This window comes from Lynx canadensis, chromosome F1 (assembly GCF_007474595.2).
Source record: "Lynx canadensis isolate LIC74 chromosome F1, mLynCan4.pri.v2, whole genome shotgun sequence".
Classification (NCBI taxonomy): domain Eukaryota; kingdom Metazoa; phylum Chordata; class Mammalia; order Carnivora; family Felidae; genus Lynx; species Lynx canadensis.
The window spans coordinates 27933598-27952234 of record NC_044319.2 but is presented as its reverse complement, the minus strand read 5'-3'; the positions used below and the strand labels follow the sequence as shown (position 1 = coordinate 27952234).

General features: G+C 35.3%; 1 protein-coding gene across 2 annotated transcripts in view; it reads left to right on the top strand.

The window, feature by feature from the left end:
- Nucleotides 1-18637, top strand: part of TOR1AIP1 (torsin 1A interacting protein 1) — a 44684-nt gene that overhangs the window by 5655 nt on the left and 20392 nt on the right. The window contains exons 3-7 of one of the 2 annotated variants that reach the window (XM_030302810.2): nucleotides 2555-2614; nucleotides 3564-3608; nucleotides 14146-14187; nucleotides 14981-15067; nucleotides 17860-17913. In XM_030302810.2, the coding sequence (XP_030158670.1) occupies nucleotides 2555-2614; nucleotides 3564-3608; nucleotides 14146-14187; nucleotides 14981-15067; nucleotides 17860-17913 (288 nt within the window). The remainder of the gene's footprint in view (nucleotides 1-2554; nucleotides 2615-3563; nucleotides 3609-14145; nucleotides 14188-14980; nucleotides 15068-17859; nucleotides 17914-18637) is intronic. The other variant, XM_030302812.2, reaches the window with a different exon arrangement.

The following is an 18637-nucleotide window of genomic DNA, read 5'->3' as shown; positions in this document are numbered from 1 at the left end:
TGTTTGAAGTTCCAGAATTGAAATGTTTTCACATTAAAATAGTCATTGAGTTGTTCATTCAGTTCAGTCCATGTATGTATGTATGTATGTATTTATTTTAATGTTTATTCTTGAAAGAGAGGAAATTCTTGAGTGAGGGAGGAGCAGAGACAGAGAGAGGGAGATATAGAATCTGAAACAGGCTCCAGGCTTCAAGCTGTCAGCACAGAGCCTGATGCAGGGTTTGAACTCACAAACTGTGAGATCATGACCTGAACCAAAGTTGGACACTTTTAACAGACTGAGTCACCCAGGTGCCCCAGTCCATGTATTCTTACATAACTGTTCTGTGGTCAGATTCATTCCTTTCTGGAAATCATGGAACTAATTTTACAATATAAAATTATATTGGGAGAACTTCATTTACTTTTCCTAAAGTTAAATAGGTATTTTTGTTCCAACAGTTGTGGTTTCTAGTTAAATAATCACAGATAATTATTTTTGAGTATCTACCATTTTGTCATGAACATTTGATTCTCTGGCTGCTGAACATTTGATTTTTTTGGAGTATTCATTCTCTAGATCTTTACTGAGTACCTACTTTATGCCAGTCCCCATGCTAGATGCTGGGGGGTGCAGCGGTGAGCAAAAGCAGACAAGGGAAGAAGATAGCTACAAAATAAGGGTACTTGCTCTTTTATTCTTTAATAATATCTCTCTTTGGTACTCTGTCTCCTTGAAGCATCTTCTCTAAGGATATGTACATAATAGAGTGTACAGGAAATACTTCTTTTTTTTTTAATTTTTTTTTTTTAACGTTTATTTATTTTTGAGACAGAGACAGAGCATGAACGGGGGAGGGTCAGAGAGGGAGACACAGAATCTGAAACAGGCTCCAGGCTCTGAGCTGTCAGCACAGAGCCCGATGTGGGGCTCGAACTCACAGACCGCGAGATCATGACCTGAGCCGAAGTCGGCTGCTTAACTGACTGAGCCACCCAGGCGCCCCCAGGAAATACTTCTTAAAAGATAGGGGAGAAAAATAGTAATTGATGTCTATAGATTAAGTTGAGTTTTAGGTTTTAATTAAGCCTGATAAAGGTGAGAATGCAGAAGAGAAAAAGAGGAAAGTATTTGTAATAATGGGATTATGAACATGTACAAAATTTATTTTAAAAGCTATTTTTATAAGTTTTAAATACCTGATGTTTGAAATACTAGCAACTGAGATAGATATTTCATAGAATCTTACAGCTGGAAGATTTAGGGAATTCATCTACCCAAAGTCTCTATCAATGCAAGTATCCCTTTGTTAGCATCCATTCATATACTCCCTGATCATTTTCAGTGAGGTGAAAATCATTCCCTCACTATCTGTTCTGTTTTGGAGACAACATTAATAACTTAAGTAATTAAAAGCTAACTTTTCTCTTACTTTCTGTGTGTTGATCTTAGTTCTGCCTTTTTGAGCTACAGAAGTTTAATTGCTTTTCTACATCTCTGTCTTTAAGATATATAGAAACATGTTCAATAAGTGTTTTTCGAACAAACAAGTGCCTGGCCCATTACAATATCTCTTCTGGATACTCTTAATGGGGAAATTGCGTGAAGTCAGTTTTGTAAAAACAAACATAGGCAGTCAGTGTAATGGCGGGGACCAGTGATAACCAGTTCAGAATGGTTTTCACTGTTCTCCTACAGCGCCAAACACAATGTTGTTGTTGTTGTTGTTTTTAAGTTTCATTTATTTTGAGAGAGAGAGCATGTGCACATGTGCAGGGGAGGGACAGAGAAAGGGAGAGAGAGAGAATCCCAAGCAGGCTTCACACTGTCAGTGCAGAGCCTCATGTGGTGCTCAAACTCACAAATCATGAGATCATGACCTGAGCCAAAATCAGGAGTCTGATGCTTAACCAACCGAGCCAGTCAGGGGCTCCATGATGTTTTTTATAAAGACAAATGAAACAAACACAATATAATCCAAATTCAGATATATATTGGACTTTAGATAATGTTGTTTGATTTTTTTGAGAACACATCTTGGCTTTCTAGGTTAACATTTTATATGATGGGATTGGCTTCCCCATTAGCCCTATACCATTGAACCATAGACAGTCTGAAACCCTGGCTAATGGTAACACTTTATTTAAGTTAGAGTTTACATTTCCTGAACACACACACAGGGTTAAAAAGTTGGAGGTACTATATTAACTCTCAGGAAGTTAACCCCTAAATTAAAGTATGCCATGAATAATCCATAATGAGGATAAGCCTCAAATGGAATAATTGAGTTGGTGCTACAGTACAAATTTGGTTCTGATATGAGAAATTTAGAAGAGTTTTATTTAGTATTCCTTTCTTATATAAATGTGATCTGCTGAGAAAAATTGCATATTTTTTCTATCATGTTCATAAATTTTTTATGGCAGGAAATTGGTAGTTCAGTTTTACATTCCCATACTTAAAATAATGAAGGGTTCAGAAAAACCTTTGTTGAATAAATAGATAATTGTATAATAAATCTAGTATGTTTGACATTTTATATATTTTTTAATGTTCTTTCTTCCTATATTAGTGCTGAGTGAAGATCCTGTAATCAGCCTGTGTAGACGCCCACTAAGAAGCCCAAGACCTGGTAAGAGATTGTTTTGTCTGTTGGTTTAAATGTTTTATAAATATAGCTTTATTTTTAAATAGGTTAGTACATGTATTCATATGGTTAGAAATTTAAAAGTTATTATAAATACATGGTGAAAAATCTCCCTGTCCCTCTGTCCTTTACCCACCTAGCCTCCTCATTAGAGGGAACCAGTGTTTTCAGTTTCTTAGGTCTTTTTTTAGGGATATTTAATGGAGCTACAAAGAAATTCATGCATAAATGATATTTTCCTTCCTTTTATCACAAATGTTAGCCCAATAAACACTCTTTTCTGTACCTTCTTATTGTGTTTTTATTTTTACTTAATCTATTGAGACATCTTTCCATACATATGTGTATGTGTGTATATATGTGTATATATACATATATATATATACATATATATAAAGGCCTTCCTCATTGTTTTTAAGAGGTTTCTATGATTCTTTTTGTTAGTATGATGATTTTAAACTAGGATCAGGGGCTTTTTATTCTTCCCAGCATAATGCTAATAAAAAAATCAAGACCGAAGCTTTATAGCTCAGTGCTATCAAATTTTTCTGCCTCACTTACATTTCTTTTTGATGAAAACCTCTAACAAGTATTGCCCTTAAGTTGATTTCATGACTGTGAGAGATAACCAATAAAGGCATCCAAGCAGTCTACTTCTGCTTCCTTGTCAGAGTTCATTAGCACATAAGGGTGCTTTATCATGGGAACTAAAGAAGAACCTTATTTATCTTCACATTAGGTTTCTACTTCTTGATCCTTCTCTTTAAGAAAGAATTAGGATGGGTTTTTTTTTTTTTTTTTTGATAGATAACTGTCGTTTTAAGTATTATAATGACAAAGATCTGTTAAGGTTTTGATGATGAACCTGTGGTAAAGGACCACATGATGCATTTCCTCTTAAGCTCTAATCATTTTCTTGCTATCTCTCTTGCAGATTCGGCATACAAAACAAATGGAAATACTAAAATGAGTGAATTAGGTTTGTTTATCTCTAATTCTTACAGGTTCTTTTCAAGGGTTCTGAGGATCAGAACACAGGAGAATACACAGTTGGTCACTGGCTTGAGAATATTTCTTTGTTCATTTTCTCAGCTTGTGGGACACTGTGCCTATGGCTATGACCTTTCTTATTGCCCTGATTCTTATTCTGTCTGAAATTATGTCTTTTGTTATTTAAGTTCATATAGGAACATGTAATACAAACACATTTTAATTTTTATTAGACTTTGTTAAATTCACATTTCTATGAGAAAAAGGAATATCAGCTTACCAATTCATAGTTTTTCTTGAGTTAGAAAGTGAATTAGAGATTCACTTTCCAGTGTTTGCTTTGGTGTAGGACATGAGATACCCAGATCCACAGCGTTAAGAGAACCTACATTGATTGTGGTTAGACTTAGTTTTAAGTTACAGTATTTTTCTAAATTTAGAGATGAGTCAAAACGAAGGAAACTTCCCCTTTTTTAAAAAAAATAGCTGCAACTTTTTTAAAATTCATCTTTCAGTTAAACTCGGGTTGACTTCTTGGAGACTTCAGGATAGTGTCTGAAAGTGATCCTTACAGTATGCAGTTCATCATGTGTACTGGTACCCAGTAGAGTTTCTCAAGTGCTTTATTTAAAAACTTAAAAAAAAATTTTTAAGTCATAGTTTCTTAATTGGTAAAGAACTTGAAGTTGAAATAATCCACTTTTACTCTTTATGCTAGAGTTAGAAATGATTTTTATAAGTACTTTATAGTGAGAAGTAACTTTTAAAAGTGCTTTCCAGTTTAAAGAACGTTTCTGTGGGATTAACAGAAAATGGCCTCCTCTGATTCTTTTTTATAGTAATGTTAGTACCTCTTAGAATATCAAAAATGACTGTTCGTGGAGCTTGAATACTAGTAATATCCCCAGACTGTTCTTTATACTCCTTCCTGCTGCCCCACTCTGCCTCTGTTCTCAAAAGCATATTGGCATTGAATAATCTTAAAGGTACCACTCTTAAAGGTGTCTATGCTGTGGGTCAGCCTCTAGTTAAAATCTGACCTACAATCCTGTTTTTGCACAGCCTGTGAGCTAAGAAAAGAGACCTTGTGTGGCTAGCAAAGCCTCAGATATGTTTACTATTTGACCCTTTATGGAAAAAGCTTACCGCTCCCTGGTTTATACCGGTGGCAGGAATAAAGACAGCAAATCACCCAAACAGTCATTTGTTTGTTCTAAGAGTAAATTCAGAGAGTTACATACTTGCCTCAACATAGATTTTTTTTTTATAGCACTCCACCCTAGCCTGTACTGACAGCGTAAGAAGACGGGAGACACACGAACTCTTGTGTTCTGTCTAGTCTTCTCTTTGAGAAAGCATCAGAGTCTCATTTGTGAAATCTTCATGTCTTTGTCCCCAGACAAAATACAAAGTATGAGTTCCTTGAGTATCCTTCACTTCACTGCTCACACCAACACATTCAATAAGTCTCTAGGAATAGAAAACCTTACAGTACAGATATACCTGGAACTTTGTGTTTTCCTTTAAAACTGTAGCTGAGGAAAGGAAAGTGGTATAATTAGTGGTTTGTCTCTGCCTGAAGAGATGGTTGTATGTGATCTATTCTTACAACAAACACGTGCCCTAGGTCTTCTGAAAGTCCTTTTATTAGTTGGTTGAGATCATTGGAAAAGTGGTACCTCCTTAACAGCTCCTTTATTTATTGCCATTTGTCTACTAAATGCCACAGCCTTTATAATTTTGTTTTCCTTTTGGGCCCACTTTATTTGGGAGCCGGGTGGCGAGGGCTCTAGGCCTCCTGGGCCCATAGCAGTGCTCACTGGCGTGTGCCGTGCCACCCAGAGCAGCATACCGCTCCATGTTGTGGCCTGAGTACCACAGGCAGCTCACACCGCCAGAGAACAGCGGGCTGACGGTCCGTAGCTCCTTCGGCCACAGCTGGTTGAGGGCGACCCCCTTGGTCTAGGCCGTGAAGACGGCTTTCTCAGAGGTCTTGTGGGCCCGGTGAAATCGCATCCCTTTGTGGACCAGGTGTAGGCGAGGTCAGTGGCCAGTATGTCAGAACTAAGAGCCAGTGCCATGTTCTCACCGTGAATCTGGGGGACACCAGTTGGGGGAGTGGTGGGTCCTGGGGACCCTAGGTGGTGAAGCTGCCACCCCAGGCCCAAGGCTAAACCCCCCCCGCAACCCCACCAACCTTAGCCAGGATGTCCCCAGCTTTGGGAAGATCTACTGTGACCCAGCCTATTCTCTCTCTGTTTTGCCACAACTTTTATAATATTTTAACTTTTTTTTAATTGAAGGTATTATTACTCCAAATAAGAGTTGAATTTCTCAAAGCTTCTGCATAAGCATAGAGAAGAATAATACCTTTTTAAAAAAAAAAGTATTTTAACCTTCTACACGTAGAAGCCAAGAGGTTTAAAATAAAGGAAGATGAATGCAAAACAGGGAAATAACATGAAAACTTCTCATGTGGTACTAAATGCTACTGATTCATCATCAGATTGTATTTAAATATTTATGCATTCTTTGTAGCTTGGGTTAAAAAGGTGAAAATGTAGAATGTTTAAAACCTTGCATGAAACCTCATTATTAAGCACTAGTTTCACACTATTTTCTTGAGTTGTTAAGTCATGTTTTTTTTGTCATGGTATGAACAATTTTAGCAAAAGTCTTAAAGGTTTTTATTCTGTGATACAAAAGTCTATTCATTTATTAAACAAACATTTATTTTTAACCACCTTCTGTATGTATCAGTGACTGGCCTAAATGCTGGAACCATAAAAAGCCATGATAATTTTTTCCCCTAGCTCTTAGAGTACATGATAATGGAAAAAAAAAGAAAAAAAAACAAGTTAGATAAATTAATGTTGTAAGTGTTAAAATGGTGGTATATGTATTTGATAGCCTAGAAGAGAAGTGCCTTATTCTGCAGGAGAGGTTGGGAAGGTTTCATGGAGGAAATGGCATTTAGGAGGACTTGAAATTCCTGACCTTCATGTACCAGAATGAAAACCACAGTTAAAAAGTCTATAGCCAAGACAACGAGTAGACTGATAACGATGATTATTGTCAAATGTATAGAACATGTAATTCATAAGATATTATTGGATTATGCATAAGGCACAATATTAGTAATAATATTGAAGACAGCCTTGTTTAACAAGTTATTGTTCACCCTTTGAATACTATTGATATTGTTAGCAACATAAAATTCTTTAAAAAAATTTTTTTTAAGTTTATTTATTTATTTTGAGAGAGAGACAGCATGAGTGGGGAAGGGGAAGAGAGAGAGGGAGAGAGAGAATTCCAAGCAGGCTCCATGCCACCAGTACAGAGCCTGATGTGGGGCTTGAACTCACAAAGCCACAAGATCATGACCGGAGCTGAAACCAAGAGTCAGATGCTTAACCAACTGAACTACTTACGCGCCCCAGAAACATAAAATTCTAAAGAAAAGACCTTTGGACACTAGATTAAAGTGTTCAGAAATCCACGATATATTAAATACTTGAAATATAATGATATAAAAAATAAATGGGGAGCTCCCTTATATAAGTTGGTTAAAAAAAATTCTTAAATTCTCCCCATGCTAATTGGACAACACATACATAAACAATAAAGGAGATTTAATTTTACTTTTATATGCATGATTAATTACTAGGTGATTTGGCTCTGAACAAATTGACCTGGAGTTTAAAAAGTACATGGAAATAAATTATATCAGGATCAAAAAGGGAGGGATTACTGCACTATTCATTTTCTTTCTGGTGACTCAGTGAAGAAACACACAGATTCTAAAATCAATTTAGCCTAAAATTTTGCTATACCAAATAATTTTTAAACTATATAAAACATAATGTTCAAATATAGTTGTAACTTTAGCAAAGCTACTGTTACATCTTATTTTTTAAGTTTATTTATTATTTTGAGAAAACATGTGTATGCTCAAGTGAGGGAGGAGCAGAGGGGAAGAAAGAGGGACCCCTAGATGGGCTCAGACTCACAAACTGCGAGATCATGACCTGAGCCGAAATCAGATGCATAACTGACTGAGCCACCCAGGCTCCCTGCAAAGCTCTATTTTAAACGAGTTACACTTAGAAGTTATTGGAACCTCTTGTATTAGAAGAGTTCAGCCCTCAACCTTTTCTTTGTCATTAATTCAAAAAATTATTGAGAGAGACTTTTGGTTTTCCTCCTGTTCCACGTGTAAGAAGCTAACCTAGCAACGAATAAACACAGCTAAAAATTCAAAAGCTCTTTTTTGGATCTGTGAGAAAGGAGAGAACACAGGGCAAACCCCTGCCCTCAAAATTGGAGAGAGATGCAAATACAGGAAATTGTGGCTTATCAAGAGCTCAGGCTCAAAAGTGGAGATGTCTCCAGGAACCAGTTCTGAGGTAGCAAAATCTGAACTGTAACTGATGAACTGCAGGAGGCTTGGTGTGCAGAAGTCTGAGTTAAATATTCCAAGGGGACCCAGTCATGGGGAGTACCCCACTAGATTTTGAGGTATACCTCCAGGGGCTCGACCAAATTCCCATAGTAAATATCAGAGAAAAGTCCCCTCATGCTTCAGCGGGGGGGGGGGAAGAATCATTTTGAAATATGCCAGAGCACTCTGTTCTTAATAAGGCCTGCCTTCAGGGCAATCTAGTTACCCAGAACCTGACCTACTGGGGTATTATCAGCCCAACTGACCTGGGGAAAGGAAAATATTCCAGGCCACCGTAGACAACATGTCCCACCTAAGGAGAAAAGAAAACCATTGAGAGCCATTTGTGGCATAAATTCACTAAGAGACTAAGACCTAATTATAGGACTATGAAGCCCTTTCCCTTTCTCTCTGGACCTCATCATCACATTACTAGAGACCTAGTTACAGAAGTTCCTTTTACCCAGTACATCATGTCCACCATCAAGACAAAATCTTAACATTAAGATATGGTATCAAGACATAATGAAAGGCAAAAAAACAATTTGAAGAGACAAAGCCAACATCCGAACCAGTATGGCCAGGGTGTTGGAAATATCAGACCAGAAATTTAAAACGACTATGATTAGTATGCTAGGGATTCTAATGGATAAAGTAGACAGCATGCACAAACAGATGGACAATGTAAGCAGAGATGGAAATCCTAGGAAGCAAAAAGAAATGCAAGGGATTCAAAATCACTGTAATAGAAATGAATGCCTTTGATAGACATATTAGACTGGACTTGGCTGAGGAAAAAATTTCTGTGCTAGAGGGCATATTGATAGAATCCTCAAATAAATGATAATGTGATAGAGGTGTTAACCAGTGCTATGGTGGTAATCAATATATAAATGTATCAAGTTAACATCTACACATACTTACACAGTGTCATATGTCAATTCTCAAAATACAGTTCTCAACCAAAAAGCAGAGGAAACGACTCAACAAAATGGAACATCCAAGGACTATACAACTATAAAATATTGTATATAACATACACATAATGGGAGTGCCAGAAGGAGGAGAAAAAAGGAACAGAAGAAATACTTGAGACAATGATCTAGAATTTCTCCAAATTAATGTCAGACACCAAACCACAGATTCAGGAAGCTCTGAGAACATCAAGCAGAACAAATGCACAAAAAATACACCTGGGTGTTTATCATTTTCAAACTACAGAAAATCAAAGATGAAGAAAACCTGAAAGAAGTTATAGGAAGAGAAGACACCTGACCCATAAAGGAACAAAGATAAGAATTACATCCAACTTCTCTTCAGAAACCATGCAAGTGAGAAGAGAGTGTGGAATGAATGATTTTAAGTGTGAGAGGAAAAAACCACCAAACTAGAATTCTGTATCTTGCAGAATTATCATTCAAAGGGAAAGCCTTTAACCAGGCTAAGGATAAAAAAAGAAAAGAGGTAAACTAAGGTAAAAGGACACAAATTAGTATAGATTTCATGAAAATTAAAAGGATAATATAGAAATACTATGAACATGTTGAAGCCCACAAATTTGATAATCTAGATGAAATGGACCCTTTCCATGAAAGACAATTGGCTAAAACACACAAGAAGAAATAGATAATCTGTTATCTATTTAAATACATCTATATCTATTTAAATACATTGACTCAATATTTAATAAATTTCCAAAACAGAAAGCACCAGGCCTAAATGAGTTCACTGGTGAATACTATCAAATATTTAAAGAAATGAATTATACCAGTTCTCTAAGGTACCTTTCAGAGGATAAAAGTAGAGGAAATACTTCCTAACTCATTTTGTAAGGCCAGCATTCCCCTAATACTAAAACCAGACAAACACAAGAAAAGAAAACTATAGATCAATATCTCATGAACAGATGCAGTATTTCACAAAACATTAGCAAAATGAATTTTAAAAAACTACAAAAAGAATTAGGGGCACCTGGCTGGCTCACTTGGTAAAGAACATAACTCTTAATCTTGGGGTTGTGGGTTCAAGCTCCACATTGACTATACAGATTACTTTAAAACTGAAAAAAAAAAAAATACGCTACAACCAAACAAAATTTGTCATAGGTATGAAAGACTGGCTCAACATTTGAGAATCTATCATATTAACAGACTAAAAAAGAAAAAAACACATAGTATTAATAGATGCAGAAAAAGTGTTTGGCAGAATCCAACACCCATTCATGATAAAAACTCTCAGTAAACTGGGAATAGAGGGAATCTTTCTCAACTTGATAAACACTATCTACAAAAAAAAACCTTACAGGTAACATAATGGTGAGACACTGGAAGCTTTTGTACTAATATCAGTGCTAAAAAGGAATAAGCCATCAAGGTATGATATGAAGGAACCTAAATGGATATTTAGGCATAGATGCCCCTGCTCACCACTTCTTTTCAACATTGTGCTGGAGCAACGTAGCTAATGCAGTAAGACAAAGGGAAGCAAAAGGTATACAGGTTGGGAAGGAAGAAGTGTCTTGGTTCACAGGTAACGTGATCATCTGTGTAGGAAATCCAAAAGAATGGACAAAAAATAGGAACTAATGAGCAATTATAGCAAGGTTGCAGAATGTAAAGTTAATATAAAAAAGCCAATCACTGTCCTACATACCAGCAATGAACAAGAAAAATTTGAAATTAAAAACAACACAATTTACATTAGCACCCTTCTCCCCACCAAAATGCTTACAGGTATATATCTAAGAAGATATGTACAAGATCTATGTGAGAAAAATTATAAAACTCATAAATGAAATCAAAGAATTTACTTAAAACCAACGGAGAGATATTCCATGTTCATGGATAGGAAGACTCAGTATTGTCAAGAAGTCAGTTCTTTTCAACTTAATCTGTAAATTCAGTGCATTCCCAATCAAAATCCCAACAACTTATTTTGAGAAAATGATTAAGTTCATATAGAGTCAAAAGACCCAGCATAGCCGATACAGTATTGAAGAATAAAGTAGGAGGACTTAACCTCAAGACTGACGGTGAAGCTTCAGTAATCTAGACAGTGTGGTATTGGTAGAAGAATAGATGAATAGAACAGAATAGAGAACCCATAAACAGATCCACGTGTAGTCTACTGGTCTTTAACAAAGTCAATACAATGGAGGGCAGAATATTTTCAACAAATGGCTAGAACAACTGGATATCTACATGCAAAAAAAAAAAAAAATCTAGACACAGACCTTAAACCCTTTGCAAATATTAACTAAAAATGTATCACAGGCCTAAATGTAAGTTTTTTAAAAAAAATGTACAAAACTCCCAGAAGAAAATCTAAAGGACTTTGGGTATGCTGATGCTTCTTTAGATGCAAACAAAGAGCACAACCCATGAAAGAATTGATAAGCTGAACTTCAGAGAAGTTACAAACTTCTGCTCTGCAAAAGAATGACAAGAGAATAAAAACATAAGACACTGAGAGCAAATACTTGCAAATGACACATCTAATAAAGGACAATTATCCAAAGTATACAAAGAACTCTTAGAACTCAACAATAAAAAAAAAACCTGATTTAAAAAATGAGCTAAAGACTTAACAGACACCCCAACAACAGATATACAGATGGCAAATGAGCATATGAAAAGATGTCCTACATTGTATGTCATCATGACATTATGTCATTCTTACCATATGATCCAGCAATTACACTCTTTGATATTTACCCAAATGAGTTGAAAACTTAATGTTTACACAAAAGCCTGCACACACGTTTATAGCAGAATTATTCATAATTGGAATAATTATTGGAATTATTCTACTTGGAAGCAACCAATGTGTCTTTCAGTAGGTGAATGATTAAACTGGCGCATCCAGACGGTGGAGTGTTATTCAGTGCTATAAAGCACTGAGCTATCAAGCCATGAAAAGACATGGAGGAACCTATATGACTGTTCTGGAAAAGGCAAAACTATTGAGACAGTAAAAAGATCAGCGGTCATTGGGGCACCTGGGTGGCTCGGTCGGTTAAGCACCCAACTTCGCTCAGGTCATGATCTCACAGTTTGTGGGTTCGAGCCCCGTGTCAGGCTCTGTGCTGACAGCTCAGAACCTGGAGTCTGCTTTGGATTCTGTGTCTCCCCGTCTCTGTTCCTCATCTGCTCACGTTCTGTCTCTTTCTCAAAAATAAATAAACATTAAAACAGAAACAAAAAAGATTAATGGTCATCAAGGGTGTGGTGGTGGTGGTAGGGGAAGGATGAATAGGTGGAACACAGAGGGTTTTTAGAGCATGAAAATACTCTGTATGATATCATAATGATGTATACATGTCATTATATGTTTGTCTAAACCCATAGAATGCACAACACCAAGAGTGAACTGTAATGTAAATTAGGGTCTTTGGGTGAACATGATGTGTAAATGTAGATCCATCAATTTTACCACTATTCAACAAATATACCACTCTGGTGGGGGATGTTGATAATGGTGGAAGCTATGCATGTATGGGGCAGGAAACATAAAGGAAATCTATCTACCTTCCCCTCAGTTTTGCTGCTCTTTCTTAAGCTGCTCTTTAAAAGAAAATTAATAAAACAAAATAATTATCATTAAGTGCTGAATACATGCCATTATAAATAAGACTGATGCAGTGGTAGATGGGTGGTAGACTAGAAATCAGAAGAGCCTGTATTCAATTCCTTTTTTATCACTTGTTCATCCTGACACCCTTAGACACGTCACTTAATCCCATAAACCTTACCTATGAGAGTCCTCTTGTGACATTAGGGAATCAGATAGGAGATATGAAGGGTTTTTTTGAAAACTAACTGGCAGCATGCAAATATCAAGGAAGTAACTATTATTAAGATAATGACTAAGATGTAACTATTGGCTCTTAAGAAAACATCTTTTGTTTGCATGCTATGTGAATAGTTATATAAATGAAAATAAACTCTACAAAAGGGATAATATGTGTGTTATGGAACGATATCTTTTTGTATGAGTGGAAATATTAATGAAAAAATTTTAAGAGAATAGCACTAAGGCAAGTTTGATTTTCCATTTTTCTGCTTGAAAAAGAAAATTGAAAAGACAGTTTCACTTATGACCCTAGATTAAAATGAAATATAATATACCAGGTCCTAGCTTTATAAGAGTGACATAGTATTTGCTGTTTTGGTTAGTTTTTTCCTATACCAAAAATATTGGCAAATGTATTTCACATAGTGATTTACACTTGCCCCTGTCATAGTGGTAGTTTGACCAGTGTTATATTAATATAATTAAACTGATCTGAAGAAAATATTTCCAAGTTCACCGTATAATGTGTTGGCACTTGCCTTCCACGGTATTGTTTTCCCCTTTTGAAAAGCAAAAGGGGTTAAAAGCAACAGAGGGAAAGCTGAAAAGAAAGATTTCAGCTTTGTGAGCAGTCTGATTCATGCCACTTCTCAAAAGATCACTCAGCAATATTTTAGCCCAGTTGTACAATGCCGCCTTTGGGTTTATCTCCCTTAAAATTTTTTTTTCAGTATAGCCTATATAAAAATACTGTGTTTGATACACGTTGCTCATTTATCTTTGTCCAAATTCTCTGGCTCTGAAAAAAATAGTGTACGTGGATGTGCTGGAGCTAGGGTTTCTCTCCCTTTCTTCGTCTGGACATACTAGTGCAGTAAAGAACTGATTTGTCTTTTCCACCAGTATGATGGGTTTCTCAAGATGGCATGGGGAGTGTGGCAAATAGAATGAGAATTCAGTAAACCTATAGGGACTGGAATATTTATCAATGGAGAATCTCATGCTTTCTACAAACAGGTTACAGTTTTAGAGTACAAACGGACCTGCGGCTGAAAGAAAAATAAACTCTTCCTGATTCTAGGTTATATCGTACTTATTTCTGAAATAACCTAAAGGGAAATAACATATTTTTTAACATTTAACAGAAGAAAAATTTTAGTTGGTCTGTCTTTATGTTCACTTCCCTAAATTGTATGTTATAGATTACATATTATATATTATATAGTTATATATTGTTTATTCCTAAGCTTTAGCTTTTGATGTCATGTATGATGTGTTTGCTTTTCTTTTCTAGAAGCCACCAGCAGCCAACAGAAGGTCAATTTTTCTGAAGGAGGTATTTTCTTTTAAAATATTCTAAATTTTTTTTCATTAACATGAACAATTTTGATAGTTACTTAAAGAGGAAAATTTTTCTTCAGGAAAAAGGTTCATGCTTATCTAAATTCATAATTGGGTCTTAGATAAAATGGGATAGGGTAAGTGATGATAGCCTTTATATGCATTTTAAACATCTTTTGTCTGAGTTAATAATTTTAAGTAAAGCCAATGAAAACAGACTTTGTCATATGCTGGCCTTTGATTATGGTATTAATATAATCATTTTTTCTAAATTCTCATAATCAGTCTATGAATAGGACAGTAAAACTTAGTCCATTTTAAACCCCACCATAATCTTAATTACCTGCATACTGAAATGCTTGTATGAGTGTGTGTGTACATCCCCCCTTTACAACCACAGATACTCATGTAAACACACATGTACATATACTAATTTTGGCTGAATTTACACACTATATGTAGTCCCCCCCCCCAAAAAGGTAAAATTTCTCCACTATTAATGCTCCTTTGTTTCCTTTTTGACTTTACATTAAAGCCTCAGAATATAATCTTGTAGATATTACTCAGAATATTTGCTTGAGATATAATTATATGCCTCAGATAACATTAATGAGCTCAATTTTAGCTCATATAAAACTTTGTGATCCAGAATAGTAAGTGTAATAAATAGTGATTCTATGTCTGATAATTAAAGAGGCTTCATTGTAATGTTGAATTACTTGTTTTAATCTAGATCTTTAGAACATTAGAAGAAAGACTATACTAGTGTATTCTTTCTTTCTTTTTAGAAGAAACTGAACAAGACGATCAAGACAGCTCTGACAGTGATATTACTATTCTTAAGGTCAGATCCGGGGATTCTCTTGATTCTGGAGGTAACATATCTTCATATTCATATGACTTTATCTTAGGAGCTGTGTTTTTAGTAAAAATCTAAAGGTATTTTGTGAATTTACTTTTTTAAAAAATATTTCCATATTTTATTAAAACTACTTTTTTAGAAAGTATACTTTTTAATATTTATTAAAATTACTGACTCCATGTGTGCATCTGATTAGTAACATGTAATGTCTATATAATATCTAAACAAGTCACTTTAAAAAAAATTTTTTTTTAATCTTTATTTTAGAGAGAGAGAGAGACAGAGCACAAGCGGGGGAGGGGCAGAGAGAGAGACACACACAGATTCCAAAGCAGGCTCCGGGTTCTGAGCTGTCAGCACTGAGCCCGACCCGGGGCTCAAACTCAACGAAAGCGAGTTCATGACCTGATTCGAAGTTGGACGCTTAATTGACTGATCCACCCAGGCACCCCACAAATAAGTCACTTTTTAGCCTGCTTTGATATTTATGGAATATAAGATATTTTTGTGCTCAAAAGAAGTTATTTGTAGTTTGTTTAAAATGTTATAGAGAAGCGGATCTCATTGGTAGTGGTATTCCTTATATTATCAGGGATGTCAGCTCTTAGGAAGTTTTAATATCCCTAGGTAATCACTTTTATTTCTGGATTGTTCAAATTCACACCAAGTTAGTAGCAACAGTTTATGGCTGTTCATGTGAATTTGTGTTTAAGTTTATTCAAGGAAAGAATTGACCGTGGGGGGAAAATACTAATTGAGGCTTGAGAGGGTGCTGAACCAATTTGAAACTCTGTAAATAATGAATAATATTATATTTTAGTCCCATGAAAGAGTAATTCTCTATTTTCCCCTCACCATCTTTTGAGAATTTCCATAATTCTGTGTTTTACTTTATCATTCCATTTAAAAAATAGGCTCATAGGCTGGTTTATGGGCATTTGGTATTCTATATATTTCCCACCCTTCCTCATTGTTCCCCATTCTTTCTTGATACAGAAATCCCAAAGGAGATATGCACCATTCTAGCATAGTGGTTAAGAACATGGGCTCTGGAGCCAGAATCCCTGGGTTTCACTCCTCCACTACTAGGTTTGTGCCCTCAGGCAATTGCTTAATGTCTGTGTTCCTCAGTATCCTCATCTGGGTTGGTAAGAGGTTAATTCATATGTGCAAGCACCTAGAAGGTACCTGTCACATATTAAACACTAAACTAAGTGTTCTTATTAGTTTTGGTATATGTATACATGAAGCTCTAAAAATTAAAAACTAATTTAGCCATTCCTATAGCCAATAGTTTGATGCTATTGCTAGCAGCATATAGCTCTTTGAAACTTCATACACTGAAGGGTCTGTGATCCCTTTAAGAATTCTAATAAATTCTTAATGAAGCACACATACCCACGTGCAGAAGAAAACTCTAGCTAAAGAAGAAAAAAGGGAGCATATTAAGAATACTGATCTTCTTAGATTATTTTCTGAGCCAGTTATCCCTTGAAGAGGTTCAAGAAGAAACAAGCATAGAGAAAAAAAGAAAGGCGAGCCAAGAAACAGACTCAACTGTAGAGAACGAATTGATGGCGACCAAAGGGGAGGAGGGAATGGGGGGGTGAGTGAAATAGGTGATGGGAATTAAGGAGTGCACTTGTGATAAGCACCAGATGTTGTGTAGAAGTGTTGAATCACTAAATTGTACATCTGACACTAATATTGCACTGTATGTTAACTAACTGGAATTTAAATAAAAACTTAAAAAAAAAAGATCTGTTGCAATGCAAGCAGAGAATATTAGAATTTCATGTGTATTTATATTTTATTTCATCCAATTAAAATGTCTTTTTGTTTTATAATAGATACAACACATTAGTTAATACATTATTTCAATAACACACGTATTTAATGTTAGAAATATGTTTTGGAGGGGCACGTGGGTGGCTCAGTCAGTTAAGTGTCAGACTTCGGCTCAGGTCATGATCTCATGGTTCATGAGTTAGAGCCCCACATCGGGCTCTGTGCTGACAGTACAGAGCCCGCTTCGGATCCTCTGTCTCCCTTTCTCTCTGCCCTTCCCCACTCATGCTCACTCGCTCTCTCTCTCTCTCTCTCTTTCTCTCAAAAATAAATAAGCATTTTTTTAATTAAAAAGAAATATGTTTTAGAAATCAATGCTTAAATTTTTTTTAATAATAGGAGTACACTAACAAAAATATTTAGCTACCACACCTGGATGTGTCAAATGCTTTTACTTCCGAGTTAACAATCTGATCACTTTTGAACAGAGTTAGTTATAAATTCCACTTTTATATGAAAATAAGTTTTTAAAGAATAGGCTAAAATATGTAACATATTAACCATTTACAAGAAAAATTTGTGGCAAAATGGGTATTAATGATTTCAAGAAGATCCATTATAAACTTTCAAAGTGTTCCCCAACTCATAGGTTTCATTATCTTCCTTACCTCACGTCATGTTCTACATCTTCTATTTTTTTTCTTTAGAAAGTCGTTAGGGAAAAGATAATTATTTAGTTAAGTTTTTAGATACAACATGGCTCTTTAGAAACTTAAAAAAAATAAAATGTGTTCCTGGGACACCTGGGTGGTTGGGCTCTGCGTTGCACTCCACACTGAGCATGAAGCCTACTTAAAATAAAAAAATTAAATATTCAACACTGCCCCAAGTGTTGAATTCCCTGGGGTTTTACTGAATATTTTTGTTCTTTTGATTACTTACTGTTCTCTTGGTAAAATATGCGTTTAAAAAGTACAATATGCTTTATAGTGCACTTTATTTCTTTTGTTCTTTCAGATCAAACTACGAAATTAAGTCAATATCCAGAATCACTTTGGCGGTCATCACAAAGTAAGTAAAACCATGTTTTAAACTCTTGAAATTCTACCTGTGTGTGTGTGGTCAAATGCCGTTTTTATTTTTGAAGATTCTCTTTTAATGTAAAGTGTTGAAAAAGAGGTATAGTGAATGCTAAAAAACTCATCCTGCATCTTGAATTTGCTTCATCTGTGTACTCAACCTTGAATTCGAATTTAAAAACAGAAATCTGCTTTCTGTGACTTGTTGAATGTCCTTGTTTGCCATATAAATTTGTTGACTATTCTTAGTTTAATTAACTAACGTAGTTTGAGCCTACTTACATGGACATATTCTAATAAGGATATAAAATTTTATATGCAGTATGATTTGAGCTCTATTGCAAAAGTTTGGAAGGATGAATAAACAAGTGATAAAGCAAAGTATAATAAGAAGTTAATGGAAAGCTAGGTGGTGTGTATATCAAAATCTTATAGCCTTGCTTACAATTTTGAAAATTTTCACAATACGTTGAAAAAATATAACAAAAGAAAGGATTGGAAAGTAATATACTAAAGTGCTGATAACAATCATTTGTTTAGAATGGTAGAATAATTGGTGATATTTTTCTTTTCCTTTTTTTTCTGTACTTTGCAGATTATCTAAAGTAGATATGTATTTTCTTAGGTTAAGCAGAAATGATGCTGTTTCTTTCCCATGTTTATTTATTTTTTTAATTTTTTTTTTAACATTTATTTATTATTGAGAGACAGAGAGA